Here is a 22,312-nt window from a genome sequence, read left to right on the forward strand (position 1 = left end):
ATTTATTTTGAACTATTTTCTTAGCCCGCGAATTCCTATCAATCCTATGATCGTTTTATTGATATAATTATACCCATTAACATGCGAAAAAAAATACCTTATAAGGACTTGAAGCATGTTTTATCAATTAGTACATATTCGATAAGGAATAAATAAAGGAAATATTTAAGAAGGAAAATAAACAATTTTAACTTCCGATAAATTCTTACGGAAAAATCTAACAAGCTTAAAACCTAGTTATTCACCATTTAACTATTTGTTAATTAGTTGTTTTTATTTCCTGTGTTAGGTTTTGTATGACGCAAGTTAGGTTGCCTAGGCTGGAATACTAGATGAGTAATGAATAAGCACATAAATTACTTACAAGTTAATGTCAACGCTGTTCTAAAGTTCGAATAAAATTAATTTAAATAACAGTAGTTACAAAATACGTCAATTAGAATAGTTAACATAATTAAGACGATAAGAACATGAATACCTACATCAAGTTTTGATAAACTAATACTGTACCGGAAGTTTTTTAGTTTAAACTGAGTTTTCGATACGGAAAGACTCTTAAGCGAGCTTTAGACTAGCAAGAACTGGCATGCAATTTACGTTACATTGCCGACTACTAAGGTAAACTGCATTCAAAAGTTTGATCAGATACAGCAATGTAACGTAAATTGCATGCAAGTTCTTGCTAGTCTAAACCTCGCTTAAAATGTTTTTTTTTTTGTGATAGTAGGCTAACTATAACTTTCAGTGCTTATATTATTTTAACTAAATGGTATAATCGCAATTTTCATAGAATAATGTTGGATCTCAGATGATGGTAATATAATAGCTTTTTTTCCACCGCGATTCTATAAAAACATTTTGATTTCTCCAGAGTATGTGCGAAGATGATGATGGGGGAATTACTAGCGACGTAGTGAAAATATGAACTTTCATCTTCATGCTATTTGGCAGCTGCCAACTGTCAAATAAACAATTAGTCCCATACCCACGAGGGAATAATAAAATATTTGACCACACAATTAGTATAAAGCGAGACAAATATAAGTATTTTGTTTATTTTATATTCGAAATATTTGTAACCATCATTAAAAAAAAAATGTTGTTTAAAAACTTCGAACTTGTTGTGCAATCGGTTTTTAAGTTAGGTGAGGTTAGATTTTGCCAATTGCTTAAGTAGTAACCCTTTTATTCTCACTCAGGTACCAATTGATAAAATATCCTATGAAGATTAGTAGATACAGGTTAAGGGGCCCACAGACTATCAGTCCGCCAGACGATATCGGCCTGTCAGTTAGAACAAAAAATTGACAGTTCCGAACAACTGACAGGCCAATATCGTACGGCGGACTGATAGTCTGTGGGCCCCTTTAGCACAAAAATACGTCGTCAATCTCTTTTTTGACTGTGGCATATTTTTGATAATTTATAGCAAACGTTTGCGTTTGTATGTCAAGAGTATATTTTGAAGATAATACGTCTTTGTTTTAGTTAAATGATTTTAGTGTAAATTTTAATGACAATTTCTAAAACATGCGTAAATAAGAAAAGTATTCCTACAAAAATGTTGTTTACGTATTTTTGGGCTACCTGTACCTATCCTATAACTATAAAAATCGCCGAAAATACTGTTTTTTTACAATAAAAAAGCTAAACAATACATATCTCCAAGTCAAAAACATTTCGTATCGTAATATTGTCTTCGGTTACCGCGATAGTTACTCATGAAATAAAACTATGGATGAATTTTTTATCGCGTTTATATATATCTTTACTTAAAAATAATTGTAGTGTATAACTAGCCTTATGAACCGATTTTGCATGTACCAGCCTTAAAGTTTATAGTCTATGATGGTTCATTATTTTTTAGTATGTGGGTATTTTTGCATTTTGTGGTTTTCCTCAGTCACCCGTTGACCACGAACGCTGTAAAGAGTTCGAAACGTCGGGATGTATTATAAATTCAATATACGCGATATAATCCGTTTTCATACTTTTATTTCATTTCGTATCGTGCTCAATAGAACTGTAAATATATGGTTACTTTTTATATATTCAGCTTTGAAAACTGTAGAAGTGGGAACTGGTTAATTGTTACATTATTATGTCGATCGCTAGTCATTTAGAATATTTTAATTAGTATACATAAATGTTTTTCTCTGAATAATCAAGCGGCCATTTTGTCTCCTAACAAACAACCACTTTGACTAGCAAATAAATATAATATATGATATTCTAGGTATAGGAATTAACTAGAATAATTTATAGCCTTGAGTTAAATAATGTTAGATTTATAAGTTAAACTCTGACGATAGGTATAGAATTTTTTGTCTACTTTAATTTTAAATTTTGAAGTTTAAAATATAAAAATAGTTTTTTGTAGCTAAGGTCATTTTGATACCACAATTTTCCTGTAATATCATTATACACCAAAAAAATTGTTTATTTAACTAGGTACATTTGTCAACAACTTCTTTGAGGCTAAACCATAAACTAGGTACCTATTAATTAAATTTCTTAAATTACATAACACTCCTTTAATATAAAAAAATACATAACATTAAACTATAATTGCATCAAATAAACCAAAAACAAATATGTTACTACCCTATGTGATAGTCTGATAATATTGAGGTTTATGATTTTATTAGTTTTAGTAATGCAAATGAATAATGTTATGTCTCTGTCTATTTACTATAAAACATACTTTCGCCGACTATCAAAATTTATTTAAAATTGGTATTAGATAGCTTAAAATACACCATTACTTATAAAGCATTTCAGAAAAACTATTTGGAAACGAAGCTATAATCATTTATTATTATTTCACAATTTATAAATTGCTCATAAACATATTTAATGTAATAAAATAAACGTCCCATCAATTATCAAAAATATAAACCTACTTTACCATTTTCTAACGTCCGTCCGCCAGCTGTTAGTTGAACTTGGAACAAAAAACAGCCACATAATTTACCGGTCTCCAAATGGTAGGGTACACATTCTAATTCTAAACGGCCTCGGCCAATGGCGGCCGAGGACGCGCAAGATGGCGGTCGTGGGAACCGGTTAATGGGCCGTTTGAATTTAGAATAGTTTTTTTAACGCACTCCGCGTAATTTTTGTCATCGAGTCTAAGTTGGCAGTGTTCTAAATAATTGGCTCTAGGAAACTAAATATGCGTGTATAATTATTATTACAGTTGGTCAAGCAAATCTTGTCAGTTAGAAACAGGCGCGAAATTCATATTTTCTATGGGTCGATATTCGCGCCTACATTTTTTAAATTTGCCGCCTTTTTCTACTGACAAGATTTGCTTGACCAACTATATTTGAAAAAGTAACGAATTGAATTTAAAAAAATTGTCAGTGTTCAAAATGTAAAATAACGTAGTGCATTATAATCATAATAATTCGTCACATTACTATCGAGTTTTTACGATCAACACGTTTCGTTTAAATTTTTGGCTCTACCTCTACATAAAGTTGTGAACTCTCCTTTATTTAAGTACCTACAAATTTTAGGGTTGAAAATGATATCAGCAGTAGAATAATGTCAAGTCCGCAAAAATAGGAACCATCTGGCTAGCCGCCAAACGGTTGGAGGCATATCGGTACTTTAAAATATGATATTGATTCCTACGTATTATATAATCTAACCTTACCTAATTTTAGTGCATTTTTCTCGCACCTGTAGGCCTAGCACATAAGTGGCGCGACAGTGTCTCGTCCTCGAGATAGACTACCCGTATTTTTTTAACTGTATTAATTATAAAGGGATGGGTACTCTAGCTAGGCTTACTGGATATTGTTGCAAAAGTAACGCAATGACAGTAGGTAATATCACTTTCAGTTCATATTTTAAAAGACATAATACGCCTCCAGTTTGCATTGTTTCATCGTCGCGATACGACAGCAGGTAGAGTTCACTTTTATCATGGAAACATTCCATCTTGGGCTTAGATAGCCGGTAAATTTAGTCATGAGTACTAATTTGGTAGGTAATAGGTGGACAGTTAATAAAGCTTACAAAAAGTTTAGGAAACAACGATTTTCATTGACACAAATACTAAACCCAGGTTATAAAATATAATATCAGAACAAAAGGTGATGGATGGCGTTAATATTTTTAAGTCCCACTGCTGGGCAAAGGCCTACCCTTTCTTCCGCCACTAATCACGGTGCTCCTGCCAGTCGCTGCAAAATGCGTCGAGGTCGTCATCTCTTTTTGGTCTGCCTCTGCCTGGTTAACCTGCGGTGTCCATTCGGTGGCCAATTTGGCCCACCGATCCGAGTGCATTTGGCAGATGTATCCCGCCCAATCCCACTAGCTTCGCGGCCTTAAAACCCACGTCTACGATGCCAGTTTTGGAGCGCAGTGGGGTAGATGGCGTTATACAAGTTAGTAGGTAAATCAATAAATATCACTCGCGTAAATAAAATTTGAACGAGACACACAATGTCATTATCACGCTATCATAAGATCAAAAAATGCTCAAAAAAATAAGTACTGTCTTAAAACACTGAAAAAAAATGTAAAACACGAAATAAAATGCGCTTGTATTAGACTCGATGGAATGCTACCAAAAGCACTTAAGCCTTTCTATTTCGGACCCCGATGCACGTGGCCTAATGTTATGCACTAGTAGCACCTAACACCAACATTCTCCATTGATCATAGATATACCTTATGTCACTGTAATAAGGTTTAAAAACTGTCAGTTAAGAAACTTGCAGTTGGAGGCGCTAGTTAATATTCAAGGTGGCCACGATTAGCGGGCCGGCAAGGTGAATGAAGCACGTCACTCATATTATGGAATGTTTTTTGTATGTTGGCAACCGGCACCGATTATCCTTTTTGAGTTCTAAAACATGGGTTTTAATTAGTCGGGGTTTTTTATAGGTACACGCTCCCCTATTTTTTAACAAAGTAAATTCGTGTATTTCAGTATGGTGAACCATATTTCGTAATTCGTATTAGGTACCCGAAATAGAAAATTCCTATACTTTGAAATGGAATCGTCCTAATTTGACTATATACGTTGTTTTCTTTAATATCTCACGTTTCTATTATTTGAAACCTACTAAAAATAGAAATCTGCATAAGTCAGATATTGCCCTTTTTAATTGCCTTGCAAAATTTTGAATTGGCAATTAGATATCGCACCTAAAATTTTAGTAAATATTTTTAAAATGTTATATGTTTTTACTATTTTCTTTTTATCGATCGGAAGTATAAAATCCATTGCATGAATATCACATTTTTATTGTCTTATAACCTTGTTTCCATACTTTTAGCCTGGGGTGTAAACTAGCATTAAATAAAGCAAATACATGTCATGTTTTCTTGTTAAAACGCAAAAAGGACGCACACCGCTTTTCAATTTATTAATTTGTAAATTTAAATATTAATTTTGTATTAAGGTAGACGATACCTTAGGGTTGGCCAGATTTTGACGAAACTACGGGATTTTTTCACCTATTAGGTTCCACCACTTGGTGAGCTCTGGAGTTTGTGTTGGTTTCTCCTTTGGTATATTCTTGAAAGCCATGTCCAGCACAACAATGCGGTGTTGTGGTGTGACGCATTCCCCCGGTATAACCTTGCAGTTTGCAGCCTTCGTGACCACCAAACCTCATAATTTAACTGACTTTGACAGACAGAACTAAGCTGTACTGTACGACCTTAATCTGCAAATCAGAATTAATTACGATCAGCTGAGGACATTTTGATTGGCTGGAAACGATGGGGTAATTTGATGCTATTATTGTTTCATTTCACGGTTTGCATTGACGTATCCGTTTTTGTTCGTCTCCACAATTATTAACCAATAGTTAGTTTTGACGAAGCGTGTTGTGTTATGTATTGTTGTTTTTTTTTGTTTTACATGACAAAGCCTGCGTTGTGGATCGTACCTGTCTTGAGATTGAGAATAATGTATAAATTATATCTATGTCTGGTCTACATAGTTACGTAAGTTAGATATGCTTGAAATATATGTAGGTATAACCTACACGGCGCTGTAGTAATTTCATTGTATTCTTTTAAGGCCCGATTCAACTCGCACTTAACACTTAACACTAATTGTGTCGTCTTCAAGCAAAAGGTGCCACTTTGTCGCTTGCCATAAGGACGCTCTGACAGGTTATTTGTATAAAGATACAAGCAAATTTCGTGCTTATGGTAAGCGACACCTTTTACTTGAAAACGTCACAAATAGGTAATCAATGTGTAAATTGGCCTTAAGGGAAAGAGTTACCAAACCGTCTGTCACGGTTAAAACGTTTGCAAAATTTTATTTGAAGGGAAGTAGGTAGCTGGGTAACTTTGATCAGTCCGTCAATTGTGGTTGGCGCGACTGGCCCTCAAAAGAATGTAGGTACTGTCACGCTAGTCCACTTTACCCGCTTTTTCGGAATAACATCAGTTTCTAAATAAAAGTCCATGAACGGTTATCAGGTTTTCTTGCATAGGTAAGGAAGAAATATAAAAATTGTGGTTGGGAAGACCGTCATAAGGCACTTATGCTTAACTCTCTTATTTGTATAGACTTCGCTCAGACCCAGTTAGAAAGGCTTCGCTCCTTTTGCTTTTGCTCTATCGGCCTTCCGTAAGTGTGTGTGTAGCACTGTGTACAAACGCAAGAGTCTTAACTGATGATAGACGGTCTTCTCCACCTTATTACTTACACTTATTTGGCAATTTTAATTGTTTTGGTTATGAAAACCGCAGCCAAATAACACTAAACCCTACTCAGTGTTGTGCTCCTACCGGTGAGTAAGGTTGCCAGAGCTCAACGAGTGCCGAGTGTTAGGGTCGGCAACGCGCATGTAACTCCTCGCAGGCGTCCATAAGCGTATGCTAGTTTGTCACCGATGAAAAAAATGAAAAAAGTTTGTTTGTTTCAGAGTCCGGCCTCCGAGTCAGACAGTAGTTCCGTCTCCGGCGCGAAGAGTCCGGCCGCCGCTCCCCCTCAACTGTTGCAACACCTGCTACAGATGCAGCTGCAGGCGCAGAGTCCGCAGGCTATTGCACAGGTAAGAAACTTGAAGGATTGTATGAAGAGTCCCTCCGGTTTTCATTTTTTTTACCTCTCTTAAACAACGGGTGCATAAAATACTATTTTGGAATGTTGGTTTGTAAAGATATTTATGCACTCGACTGTACAAACACCTGGCCTGGTAATATTTATAGCAAGGAATGAATAGTGGCTTTCCATCAGAGAAGGGTTCTTATGCTTCATGTGCAATAAATAAGAACCTTTCTATCATAATTTCTGTTGGAATTTCAGATAAATAAGATCTTATTGAACTTGAAGTATAAGAACCCTTTTGTCATGGAAAGTCACTTTAATTCCAAATTCTACGAACTGAAAATGTTACTTTGAACTCCAATGTATGTTAAGAAGTAAGTCTTCTCTTGAAAAATGTATTGCAGTAGCTCCTTCTTAACAACTGAAAAATTTGGTACTTAGGTTATCAAAGTCTATAGATTTAGATTTAGTTTTAGATTTATTTATATCATAATATTCAATTACATTATAAATTATTTTAACTTAATCTATACGAATTTATATTTATGATCGTTACTTATTATATACAAATGTCAATATAGATAAAAATTCATCACAAAGTCAAATAAATATTGGGAAATAAATATACAATGTCAATAATATCATGGTTACGAAAAAGATGTAAATATGGCTAGTTATACCTATACTTATATATATTTAGTACCTTAACTAAAATAGGCACTTTATTCCTTTATTTAACCTGGGAGTTTTAGCAATGCGCTAAGCCACCCCTATACTCGTATGCCTATTGTAAAATAGACACATGAACAAATCTTATAAGTACCTAATCAAACTTAAAAGCCACATATAAAAATAAGTTGTTTTTTAATTCACGAACAATTCATGAATTTAGTGACGACCTCAATATGTCAATATTGTGACAGGATAATTTTAGGGAAAACGATCTGCTACGTCGTTTTATTTCAAAATGACATAATTGCGGTTTAAATGGGAAAAACAGATGATAAAACGAATGTTATACCTTTGACACTGTTAGTTATGTTTTGGACATTCATCGAACAACAGTCGAATAATAACAGTTTCAGCGATCATTTATGTAGGTAATTGCTTATTTAGTTTTAGAAAATTTGAGTTTTGTTTGTGTTGTTTTGGAGTTCGTTTTGAGTAAGGATTGCAGTTTTTGATGACGAAAGCAGACGAGGTATACTCGTACGTTTCTTTATTTATTTGGTGTTATTTATTTATTGGGTTGAAAATTATATTCAACGACTTTAACCACATTGGCTTTGAGTTAGGCTTAGAACGCACTGCGGTTTTTTTTCTTGCGGTTTTTGTCAAATTTCTTGCGGTTTCAGTCTATTTAAGTGCGTGCGCTTATAAAGCATACCGTTCGTTACATTTTTTGTTTGTACATTTTTTGTTTGCGGAACCGCTTTTGAAAAAACCGCAGTGCGTTCTAAGCCTTATGATAAGTTTTATTTACTACAAGTATTTCCATATTTAGCCTACAAACACTCATACAGTACTTTGTCTAGACTTCCCCGTATGATGTCCAATAACAGCCATAGGTACATGTATTATTCAGAAAAACAAGCGTAAACAAAGGTGTCCCCAGAGATACGAGATGAGAATTGAAGCTTCGCGAACAAATCGTATTGGAAACTGTAAATATGCTGAAAAAGTTCAATATTAGATTTTGTTTACGTTACAACATTGTTTTGATCACGAATTGTGTTGTTTTGAGGAATGTTTCCATTAAAATGCTTATTTAACTGATGTCACAGGGAAATAGAAGTCAATAACATAATGTGCATCTAAATATGGATACAGAAACACAGGTCTAAAAATAAACTTTTCAAATTGTTCGCCGGAAAAGTTAAAATTGTTAATTGTTAGTTTAAATTGTTTTTGTTTAATATTTATTGGCGTTGATTTCAATTAAAAACCTTTTATAATACATTTAATGTTACCAAATTATTCAAAGCTAGCTGGATTTACTATAGGATTTACTATACCTATAGTCAATTGTTTTAACTTTTCCTGATTTTCTTAAATCTTCATAAGCTACAGTAGCACCGACTGCCAAATAGGGGCACTACTTTAACCTGAATAATTATAGAGCACCTTAATATGCACTTCCGCATTATTAAATTAAATAAATCTAATGTTTTATTTACGTCTACGCGATTTTTTTATAGGTGATAGGTGAAATTAAATGTGTCGCCCTTGCCCGAACCTTTCTTGCTACCTGTACGTTCTCTTGTTTTTATTTCAAGAACAACATTTCAGACGGGGCATGATTTTTTTTCACCGAGAAGGGGAAAAAAAGGTCAATGAGGGGATTTTTGGCAATAAAGGTTGGAAATCCTTCCGCTACAGTTTTACTTAAATTATATCACACTGAATGCCGTAATATAAATAATCCTAAAACTTGTCTCGTTTTTTTCACGTCACTATATTTCTGACGTCTCTTTATACAAATACAAATAATTTATTGAAAAAAGTATTGTACTGAGGTTCATCTTAAAGACTAAGAGTTGTTAGTAGAGGAAAGTGGTTTACGAATGCCTGAACTAGGAGTTCCTGTGTTTCAGGCAGCGAAGGACAAAATTAATCAATTTTTAATTATTCACTTAATTTTAAATTAATAGTAGTACTTACACAATAGAAGTCTTATCGCCTTAACAAAATGGGTCTTAAGTATTAAATTTCAAAGTACACAATCATGTTACGACTATTAGTAGGTTCTCTGTATCATCGTACGTCATATTTTGAAGGGCGCGTCGTAGAGTATTCTTACAACAAGCATAGCTAAGTGGGTATAGGTCTAGTTTTACATTTAACCTGTTGTACAAAAATGGGCCCAAGAAGACAAAAAATCTAGATGAAAATACGTGTTTCCTTTGAACGGTTTGAATACCTATTATATCTTTGCGCCTTTTGTTTCTGTATTCATTTATGCCTAGTAGAAAAGATAATTGTTCTCAATATCGATATGCAGTACCTAAATAATATATATTTTTACTAACCTATGAGAGTATCCCACTGCTTGGCAAATGCCTCCCCTCTTTCCCGCCATTTGTTCCTGTCCAATACACACTCCCACCATCTCCATTTTAGTCTTCCTGTGCCCCGATATCCATCCTGTGGGATCCAGTCTGTGGCTTGTTCGGCCCAGCGCTCCGGGTGCATTCGGCGTTCGTACCCTGTCCAGTCACATTTTAGCTTGGCATTTTAAAGATGTTGTTGATGAATTCATCTGACCATATTTTCTACTTCCAGCTGCAGCAGATGATCGCGACGCTGGCCGCGCTGGGCACGGGGCTGGTACCACCAGCGCTGTCGCAGGCGTGGCTGATGCAGCGGCTAGCTCCCCGGCTCCCTGACAGGTAAGAAACCCTACAGCTGCAGCAGATGATCGCGACGCTGGCCGCGCTGGGCACGGGGCTGATACTACCAGCGCTGTCGCAGGTGTGGCAGATGCAGCGGCCAGCTCCCCGGCTTCCTGGTAGGTAACAAACAAAACCCTTTGACCGCCAAAGACGTCAACTGCCTCGTGCCGCTACAGCTCAATATCAATCTTCAAGGTTCATGATGACGCATCGCACAGGATAGGTGTGGCTTTTAATAGGTTAAAGCTATTCTGTCTTACGACTTTAAGAGAGATCCTACACTAGCGTCTTTTAAGCGCCGGCATCTAGTCAGCGCTTTAGAATTAGAATACAGAGGTAACTGGACTTACAGTCTTACAAGCGCCGATAAGTGCAATCTACTGAGCCAGGTGCACTCCGAGACAACCGTCACGTGGGTGACATAAACCTACGTCACTGTTGCTATTGTTGTCACTAGCTGTTGTATTGTTGTTGCTAGTGTACGAGTACGTATGTACTTCATCATTGATCACTCTCTTTGAATGTCAAGAAAGCTCTAATTTTAATTTATCACCTCCTACCTACCTACAATAATTTAAGGATCTTCAAACTTATACAAGAGTTAAACAACAGTTTTGACGTTCAATCTTAACTAAGACTCAAATCTTACTTAAACAAAACTATGCTCGCATTTACTAGTTGCTAAACTTGCTAACCTTCACCTACCATTATGATGGTATCCAAGTATATAATCTTCAAGTAAATCTATCAAAATATATCAAAACAATTCAAAAGTAGCCAACATCGTGCGAACCCAAGGTAACCAGTACAATAAACAATAGTTTGGGCTATTATATACTGATTTATAGGGAAGAAATTAGAAGCCGATAGTATGATATTTACTTCAATGCCATTCGAGCGGCCCCTCGTTGTCGTTCCAAAAGTCGTAACGGTCTGAACGTAGGCAGGATACATAAGACGTTTTTAGAAGTGTGAGGTGAAGTTTATATGCCCTTCGGAAAACAGTAGGTATCGATAGTGGGAACAATCGATTTAAATTGTTTATTATATAGCCGTTTGCCCTAAGGTACGTGATTTGTCTGAATCGAGTGAATTGATGGGAGATGAATGAAGGTGTATTGTGTTGCTGAGAATTAAAATTTATTTAAGTGCCTGTTCAAAATTGCAATTTATGTTAATTATGTAGCAGAAGTCGAGAAAAATCCAAGGTGTAATAGGGATGAAACAATATACATATTCATTTACATAGAAATATAAATAAAGGAACCCATTCAACTTGTCGCAAATTAGCGATTACATAAATACCTGTAGGAAAATAAAATAATAAAAAAAACATACGGTCGAATTGATAACCTCTCTTTTGAAAGTCGTTTAAAAATGATTTCTTTAAGAAACACATTAAAAAATACTGTACGTGTTATATCTTTTCCTGTATCAGTTTTTTCAGCCATCTTCTTTTACAGGCACAATTCTGGCGTTAACATTCGATTCCAACTGGCCTTTTCAAAGTTCGTTTCCCTGGACGCGACTGACCTTTAAAACGCTTACCGTCACTCACTCCTTATGTAGCTTCAGTAAATATGTATCCAGAACTTTACGGTGTTTATGCCGTTTTAGGTTTTAAATGTTTGGATGTTAGGAGTATAATCGCGTGTGCGGGATGGAGTTAGGTCATTTTAGTTTTTATGTACTGAAATGGATAGCTCTTTGGTTGTATCGAGGGATATGCCGTATATCCGTATATGCCGTAACGGCATATAATGTATTAAAACGTAGTTTTAAAGATACTGATGGTCTACAGGGTGTACTTAAGTCCCCAGCAAGCTCGGCCGAATTTCACCTTCCCATACAAACGGACTTTCTTTCTCATTGTGTTGATTGTAATGAAACTGCACATACAATGACATAAGGTATATCTAGGTCTGTAATTAGTTTATATAGCTCCAGTTTATAAAACAAACGAAATAGAGCAAAAACAAGTTTTGTATGAAAAACTTAAATTCGCTGTATTTTTTTAACTATGGTTTCCGAAGCTACATATACTAATTACAGACATAGATATACCTTATCCTATTGTAAGTACAAAGTTTCAGAACAATCTAGCTAGTCGTTTTAAAATGAGAGCATAACTACGTTTGTATGGAGAACCGAGCTTGCCGGGGACCTTTAAATGATAGAGAACGATTTTGACATACATACGTATGTGTTTTGGCTGTCAACTACTTATTAAATAATAATATAGTTTGGTAGAAAGTAAATACAAAGAGTTACCCAAAATTAACTGAATCTATACTATCGCAAATTTCTAAGATTCAAATTGTGTTTTCTGTCTTCCATTGCCCTTATGTTATGAGAGTGACAGAAATAGAGAAAAGTTGCGTCAATATATAAATGTGATTTGTAATCTACATGTTTAGCGAAATTTAAAAAAAAACTCATTCTACGTCATTTTCCATCAGATGACCCCGGGAAATTATAACAGCACAAAGTGCTTACTTTTTAAATAAAAACTTAATTAGCTTAAAAATGGCTTCTCGAAATATCTAATTATCTAGGTAAACCTATGTAGGTACAGAACAAGTCAGGTGCACACCAAGGCCGCATGGTGGTTGCATTTGAATTTTAAATGAGACGTCCTTACTATTGTTCGACTCATTAGTGTCATATACTATTAAGTAACGAGCATATTTAGGCAAGATATTTGCATAATAAACAAGAACTTGCAGATGTATGGGTTAGAACAAAAAATTGTAACAAAGTACTTGTAACCTAAAGCATGTTTATGCTTAACATGCTGCACATTACACTCAATAAATCACTACACCTTATAAAACAAAGTCTCCCGCCGTGTGTCTGTTTCTGTGTACCTATACCCTTCCTATACCTATGTGTGTTTACGATAAACTCAAAAACTGCTGAACGGATTTTCAGGCGGTTGTCACCTATCAATAGTGATTCTTGAGGAAGGTTTAGGTGTATAATTTGTTAAGGTTTTGTGTAATGTGTAACCCGTGCGAAGCCGGGGCAGGTCGCTAGTAAGCGATAATAGAGAGTTCAAGTACTTAAAAGGCTGTCATAAAAGTTTCCTTGTTTAGATTTCTAACCCAATCCCTTCACATAATTGAAATTGGCAGGCATTTTTTTGCTCACCGGATGGCTCCATCGCTTTAGACGATAGACAAGTGTATCTTACAAAATTAAGGTTTTTTTTGTCTTATAAATCGAACATTCCCTGCGTGCGTAATATAATATAATCATATGCATCAACTACAATTTATCAACAATATATTTAATCATCATCAACTACATTCGAAAAATAAAAATGTATTCGGATGAAAAATTGATTATATAGGTACAAGTTATGAGTGGCGTTTTCTATAAGTAAACGATAGTCACTTTCCTAGGCCCTATGGGCTATGGTGATCGATGATCGTTTTTGACATTCATAACATAAGTTGAATTTCGAATTACACAGAATAATGCATATAAACAAAAAAATGTAATAAAATTATGAAGTGGCAGTTCATGGCCTTCACTAAATTAAAAAGCTACTTTGTTTCACTCCCTGGAGTGAGGAAAGTCGCACTTTCCCCACTCCAGGGAGTGACGAAAGTAGGCTTGTTCGAGCTGCTTAGGTGAAAAAGATGTTTACCTACATTGAAGAACCATTTTGCTTAAATTTGTCGTGGCTATTTTATTGATATTGACTTATGCACTTTTCAGGTTTTTTTTAATATTTACTTATGCTATTAGAATAAAACAGAATATGCTATTTCTGTGATATCCCGGTTCGCGTCGTTAGGAGCGACGTGCGAAGGTCGAGAGGAATACGTGATATCAAAACTTTATTGCTATTCTGTCATAAACTGGGGCGTCATTTCTTACGAGTATACACCGCTTTCAGGGTTCCGTTCTGTTTAATGGACCCTGTGTGCTCACGTATTTATGAACCCTTCGATAACTCAGCTGGTCCTAGGTTCCCTAGCGTATTAAAAACTTTGGACAGGCATTGCAATCAACCAATATGGGATAGCCACTAACCTTGAGCACACACCGATGATTTTCGGGGATCCTGGTCCTTCTTCAGCTAGCTAGCACTTCCAGGGCCTTGAGAGGTCGTCACACACGCCTTGTAAACTGATTGTTCGAAAACACCACCGAAATACCGAATTTCGGAAATATTAACACACAGAGGAACATGCGTTGCAGGCCGCGCCCGAGCCGCAGTGATTGACAGTCAGAGGTGTTGAATCTACCTCTGAATTTGCTCCGAAACGGCATACCCTCATATTAAAAAGATTACAATGCCCGAACACTGTGGAATAACCCTATAGAACGGTACAATAAGTTTAATAATCACAATATTTTAATAATAATATACAGATAGGATCTTAGGTGGCAAAATTAAATGTCAGGTAGGGAGTTCCTATATCGATAAACTCAGTTATCGATGTTTTTTCCATGTCACTGTCTGATTATAAATCTTGTAACTATTTCCCTGCGAATAAAAAGCTTATCTTAAAATCTTCACCAAGATACGGCCGCCATTTTCAGTTACCTAAACACAGTCTGCTTCCTTTTAATATTGAATGCCTTTACAATATCGGAACAGGCAAGATTTAACCGATGTTTTGAATAGCGCTGTCAAAACGCTCGGATGCGGACGTTCGAGGTGGAGACGGGACGGCAAAATGCGAATTGAAATCTAGAATACCTAGTTATTCGGGAGAGTTTTTGAATCATATAGCTTGGAAAAAAGATCAGAGTAGACTTAGAAAATATAACTACGGTACGAGTTGTTATTAAAAAAAACCGGCCAAGTGCGAGTCGGAACACGCACGAAGGGTTCCGTACCATTACGGAAAAAAACAGCAAAAAAATCACGTTTGTTGTATGGGAGCCCCATTTAAATATTTATATTATTCTGTTTTTAGTATTTGTTGTTATAGCGGCAACAGAAATACATCATCTGTGAAAATTTCAACTGTCTAGCTATCACGGTTCATGAGATACAGCCTGGTGACAGACAGACAGACGGACAGACGGACGGACAGATGGACAGCGGAGTCTTAGTAATAGGATCCCGTTTTTTTTCCTGTGGGTACGGAACCCTAAAAATCAACCTGTAGGCAACATATTTTGTAAACAGTCTCAATGCCAGAACGGTAAAGAAGAAAGAAAAATAAAGGTTAAGGTACAATAGTTAAACAAATTCATAGTGTAGTGAAACATAATTTAGTTTTATTAACGACTAAGCTAAGAGTGACTAAAAATGGATGACTTATTTTAAAATAAAGGCTACAAAACATCAGCCGTAAAAAGGTTCGTCAGAGGTTTTCGTAAGAACCAATATAAGTACTATTTTTACCTAGAAAATTTTATTGTGTATGCATACAGTGTGTAAATCCAATACGGGCGATAAATTAAAACAGATAGAATTTATCCGTGTAATCATTAATTAACCCTAGGAGCGCCCCAGTATCAAATTAGTATGGAACAAAGATAGATATAACTCCGTAATAGATGGATACAGTCTAAGGAAAAAACGTGCCTCGAAAATCACGAAAATTTGATTCTCGATCAGATGGCGCCACTAGTTTTGGCCTAGTCTCATATAGAGGGCGTTGACTGTTTCGTTTGTTATTTATAATTTTAACGCATACCAGTGAAAGAACATGGGTCAAAATCATATAAAAATAATTAATAAAATTAAAAAAATCATTTATCCATATTTAAATACATTTTAACGTATTTTTATAAATCTTCATTTTTAGTTTTAAAGTATGTCGATAGATGGCAGTGAATTTACAGTGGTTACAAAATTTACTATGACAGTACCGCTCTATTTTATTATATCCTCATTGGTATGGAGTTACTATCACATGTGTGTGTGTGGGCGCTCCACGGGTTAAGAAGTTTTTAAATTACGTACACTTAATTGACCCCGTAACGTAATACATTTTTGAAAAATATGCCGAGGAGCAATGTACTGCAAACATTAGGTAAGTACGAGATATATGACATAAGAGTTACGAGCGTTTTATAGTAACTGCCAACAAGCGTTGACAGTTACTTTAAAAGCTCCTATCTCGTAACCTTTGTGTTGCTTTACATTGCGGGCCGAATTATTTTGTTTGATAAATATTTTCATTGTATTTCTAAGCAAAATTTATCTCAATAATTTACACGGAAACTATAGGTACTTACTAGGTATATTTGCAACGGCAAAGTAAAACCTTGAACAAGTTGGCTCGATAAAAAAGTCGCAGTATAATTTTAGTATAGCATAGGTAGTCATAATGCAGAGGGATCTGACAAGCAAAATTTGAAACAACTTCATTTAAGTATATTTTCACAGTGCCTCAGATAAATGGTTAAAAAAAACCCACACGATTCTTTCGTCGCAAGTTTCGTGCCGCGCGCCATTACTTTTGCCCCGGTCTAATTTCCCGGCTGTACTAAAATCTACTACAAACAGAACAGACTGTTAAAATCTCACCTGAATCTTCTCACATTCAACAAACAACTATTGAATCGTCAGTCGGCATCACGACTTGAGCGAAAAGCGTCTCAATGCGCATTCAGGACACAAAGGCGGGCGTGTTATTGTGCCTTCTTGAGGTGACGTCGCATTGAACGCAGAATTTAGAGCAAGCTAATGTATATGTGGACGTTTTGAAGGCCTATTCAAAGGCAAATGGTCTAGTTATAGGCAGAATATGTGCTTGTTTTCTTTCTAATTATAGTAGTTAGAAGAAATTAAATATGGTTATTTGTATTGTATTAGTGTTAGTGCGTTCTAGAGGTGACGTCGCATTGAACGCAGAATTTAGAGCAAGCTAATGTATATGTGGACGTTTTAAGGCCTATTCAAATGTGCTTGTTTTCTTTTTAATTATAGTAGTTAGAAGAAATCAAATATGGTAATTTATATTAGTTATAACCATCATTACGATCAACATTCAAACCGAGTTAAAAGATCGAACGAACCATTATCGTAGATAAGGAATCGAAGGAACTTTTAAAGAATATAAATCTGATATTTATACTAAACTAAAAGCAATCCCCTAGTGGCCGTCTGTTGCGGATAATCTGAGCGGATGCACGAACAGTCGGTGCGTAAATTTATACAACCTGAAGGAGCCCACTGATTACCAGTCCGCCGGACGATATCGACCTGTCAGTTGTTCGGAATTGTCAAATTTTTGTTCTAACTGACAGGCTGATATCGTCCGGCGGAGCCCGTGAGCCCAAAGCCCCTTTGTAGCAAAAAGTCAAGAATTGAAGCCTTTTGTAAAGCACAATACATGCTCTCTTTCAAAACTGTCATAAGTTTAAAAGACAAAAACTCACATTTACTTATGCCCAACTAATAGATAAGTTCTTTCAAAACTGTCGGGTTTACATTGTATTCAGGAGCGATTTGCGAATGAAAAAGTATCAGAGGAAGCTGGCGCGAGTTGGCTAAGTAATAAGCTTGTAAACTACTAGTTACTTAAACTTAATGGTGCTATTTTCATACGCTTTGGGCATATGGCGTGGAGTAACTTACACTGTTCTTAAGTCGTACTTTTATTTGTTAATTTTTTTACATAGGTTCAGTTCTGGCCCGTGGTGTATGTTGCGTGGCGTTTTGTATTTATTTTGTGGGTACGTTCCTTATAAACTACTTAGTAAGGTAATTAGTAATAAAATCAGTTTAATAGGTTTGGCTTGAACAGGTATAAACCGGTTTAACCGGTAGACAGGCAAACCAACATCCGTATATGTAAATTAGTTAATAAATGTACCTATATATCATGCGAATGGTAGTAGTTAGCAGTCCAGCTTTTCGTGTCTTAAGACATTAAAACAGGAAATAAAAATGTATATTGGTGTATTCTTCAAACTACGGCATGTGGGCTGGATGCCATCCTTACTGTCATTTAAAACTCCTAATTTTCATACAATCCAAAATCATGAAAAGAAAGAGGACGCCTGGTCGTAGACCTCGAATCAAGAAGTTTGCCCTAAAATAATAGATTTCCAAATGCTTAACTTATATTTCCAACTTCTTTTTAAACTTCCACACTAAAAATGTTCGTTTCCCACAGGCTTCAAGATGTAGAAAAGGCATCAGCTCCGAGCGCCTCACCGACCTCGGCAGAACAGCCCCTGGATCTCAGCGCCAAGTCCACCTCCAGCACGAGCGGCACGCCACCGCCTGATGCCAAGGATAATGCCAGGTATGTACGCCAATGAGTTCTAACCAATGAGTAGGGAATCCTAACCAAGCCTTTGAGGCACCAAGTTTCTTAAGGAGGCTATAAGGCTAAATGTTAGAATATATTGTACCACAAGTGTCATGCCACTGCCTGGCGCCAAGGGTAATGCCATGTATGTCTCCAAAGCCAAAGGCACCAAGACTTTAACACCAATACTTAGGAACGTGTGTTAGGGTATAGGTAGACTTCAAGACTTAGAGCCTCTTTAACCTTGTTTTCGCCTTATAACTTTTTCCCGTAATCACTTTTTTTCTGGTAGTTTTAGTTAGCATTGAGAGCTTTCTGTCTAAATTATCAAACATTTCAAGAAATACATTTTCGCATAATTTTATACGCTATTTTTTATTAGAGATAAATCACAATTACATAATATTTCATCGAAAAGCATCGTTAAACCAGAATAGTTTGTCTCTATACTCCATTCCGCAGTACTTAAATAATTAAATATACAATACAATACTTAGGTACACATCTAATTCGTAAACGACATAATGATTGCAAAAAATCACAAACTGAGCTAAACCGTTCAATTTTTTAAATGGCAACATTGATGCGATACGCGCTTGATCATTGCCGAGCCTTTCGAGCAGTATTGCCAGACGTTTAAAAAGTCTGTAACCTTTAGTTTTACAAAATACGGCAAATATGAAGTTTTCACAGTACTAAAAGCTTTCAATTCACATTTTATTTATCCTTTTCAACTCGTAAATGCGTGTAAACAAGACAGTAGGTCAAGTGCATTATAAACATGCAAGCTTTTAATCATATTAGGCTATTTTTCCCATTAGACTGAATGCTTTTCTGAATTAAGGTCACTTATTTAATCCATTTGTTAATTTGAAAGCTTAATACTTAATTGCTTTGCTGTAAAATTAGCTGTAAAATAAAAATTATTATGACTCGGGTATGACGTGTTAAATACATTGTTGATTAACGCTGGTTGTTTCGTACCTATTAATTTATGACGGACAACAATTCTGACTTATAATTTGTGACAACTAAAATACAATACAAGTACTCTTTATTGCACACGTCATTACAGAAAACAATACAAAGAATACAGAAAAGAAGAGGTTAAACAACAGCTACCTAACTATTAATCGAAGGTCAAATGCTTGTTTTAAAATATGTATACGTCTGTTGTTTGTAATATTGATAATTCTGATTTTAATAAGGCCTGCCAGAAATTATACCATCATCGAAATTATTTAATGTTAGTATTAAAAATAATAAGCTATCGGCAATAAATTGCCAACAAATTATATTATTCCCATAAATGACTTCTAAAATTGATACGCAGTATTTTTACATTATCTAGCAATATACCAAGTAACACATAACTTTATCCCTCTTTTAGGTTTTTAATCTTAGTAGAATTATAAGACTACTTTATAGTATAAAAGAAGCTTAGACTCACTACCTTCTGTTTTGTTTGTGATTTTTAATATAAGATACCTAATTAATAACTTGTATTAATATTTTTATCAAATTTTTCGACTTTTCCCGACTGGAGCTACTGAGCACTTTAGCCAGTTACATTTTATCGCTTCACTAATTTTCTGCTAATATTTCATTGTATCAGTGTCTGATTTCTTAAAGCAAAAACTGACATCAATAATGTTTGCTTGACTGAGCTTTATGCGTATAATAGACCAGAAAGATAATACACATTCTTACTCGGTGTTACCAAAAAACGCTACTAAGTGGTAAAGAACGCGATTTGATATTTAATGGGCCAGAACTTTAATTATTGCCCATCCGACTAGCATGAATGATCTTATAGGTACATTTAACAATGTTTTGTTAAGATTCACACAAACCTAGCCGCCATGCAATCAAAAAATTAAAAATAAAAATTTGTTATTAAAAGAAAGAATTTAAAATTACACAACAGGCTCAGTGGTCCCACACTAGGCTAGGCCTGTATCGTGGTGACCGCTCTACAGAATTACCACATACAAATTTAGGGGTATCATCTAAAACTAAACTAAAGTCTCTTATCTTACAATTCTTACATTGAATCAGTTTTAAAACTACATGCTGAAATAACAAGAAATTTCAGAAATCAGTTTTTTTTATACCACGTCGGTGGCAAACAAGCATACGGCCCGCCTGACGGTAAGCAGTCACCGTAGCGGACGCCTGCAACACCAGATAATATATAACATGCGCATTGCCGACCCTTTGAAAACCTGTACACTCCTTTTTTGAAGAACCCCATACTTGCATTTCATTTCATTTATTTATTTCTTTAACAAACTAATTACATACTTATAATTTAATGAAACTAAGTAAAGATGGGACATGTCAGCAAATAAATAAATCTTTTTTTTTACTGGAGCCTCTTTGGGAAATCCTCGGCAGGAGGTAGCGTCCGCGGGAGGAAATTCCTCTTAAACCGCGCAGTACGCGACCATTTAAGTTCTAGGGTGTGAGGATGAACACCCTGGCGACGGCGAGCGGTGCGGTGATAGAAAGCGGCCGTTGGCATCATGTCAAACAATTCTTCAGAGCATAGCCCATTGTACAAGCGTTAGAACACACACCAGGAGGCATAGTCTCTCCTTAGACTTTATGGTTCAATACCGCTTTGTGTAAACTGTGTAGGTAAAAGAAGCATAACTAGGTACATTTTGATTTGACGAGATCATTCATGTAACATAGGTATTATTATCTATGTCTGGTACTAGTTTTCGTTGCAAAAATGTGTTATACAAAGGAAATAGAGAGAGTAGAAATTTTGTACTTATATGTTTAAATTCGCTATAAGTAATACAAAAAAATATATCTATGGCGGCGGCTAAGCATGTCCCTCCCTACGTGTGACTCCTTAATCACTAGATGATGCTTCTTTTTTGAGTCTTTAATTCAGGTGTTCAAATAGAACAGTCTATTAGAAATAAACGACCCCATTAGAGCCACACAAGCTGTATGTCATTATTAACAGTTAATTTTAGGTGCCGATCAAGCACTAACAGGTGCGGAGCGGAAACTAAATTTCAACCATAATTGAAATGGCTGCTGTAAATTGTTCTACACTTGTACAGTGAATGTCTCATGAAGAAAATAGAGAGGAAAATAATTTGGCAGACAGACAATTGGAGACTAAAATGATTGTTTCATATAAATGTTTGTTTTCATACAAAACTTCTACTGGCTCTGTTTTCTTTTTATAACAATTTTTAGCAACGAAAACTAGTACCAGACATAGATAAATGTTATAAGTATGAATTATCTCAGATGATTTTTCGGGCTCGGGCCGTAATCTTATATAATTTTGTTTAATAATTCTGAGATAAGATAATGCATACTATACTTGAATGTTCATGTCAAATGTCAGGTTGTGACTCTTAAATTAAAAGCTCGAAAATGCAGTACCTATCTTATTACTTAAAAGCATAACACATAGGTATTTAAGAACCATTGCTGATAGTTTTAAAAATTGCTGATGTATTTAAAAATACTACAATAATTTCGACAAAATGTGCTTTGAATTTAAATTGAATTATTTTGTTTCAACGTGTTTACGTACATACCTACTTACCTAAGAACAAAAAACAAGTCAAAAATGTGGCTATTTATTTAAAATAAGCTTTGCAAGTGTCATAAAAACCGATGAATTTTCC

The 22,312-nt window shown here is 35.4% G+C and overlaps 1 protein-coding gene across 2 annotated transcripts in view; it reads left to right on the forward strand.

Moving 5' to 3' along the window:
• LOC134750488 (mushroom body large-type Kenyon cell-specific protein 1) overlaps positions 1 to 22,312 on the forward strand; it is a 235,783-nt gene that overhangs the window by 198,769 nt on the left and 14,702 nt on the right. For both annotated transcript variants that reach the window (XM_063685665.1, XM_063685666.1), the window contains 3 exons: positions 6,906 to 7,034; positions 10,313 to 10,419; positions 18,516 to 18,647. In XM_063685665.1, coding sequence (XP_063541735.1) covers positions 6,906 to 7,034; positions 10,313 to 10,419; positions 18,516 to 18,647 — 368 coding nt within the window. The remainder of the gene's footprint in view (positions 1 to 6,905; positions 7,035 to 10,312; positions 10,420 to 18,515; positions 18,648 to 22,312) is intronic.

The sequence above is a fragment of the Cydia strobilella genome, chromosome 20 (genome assembly GCF_947568885.1).
Source record: "Cydia strobilella chromosome 20, ilCydStro3.1, whole genome shotgun sequence".
Classification (NCBI taxonomy): domain Eukaryota; kingdom Metazoa; phylum Arthropoda; class Insecta; order Lepidoptera; family Tortricidae; genus Cydia; species Cydia strobilella.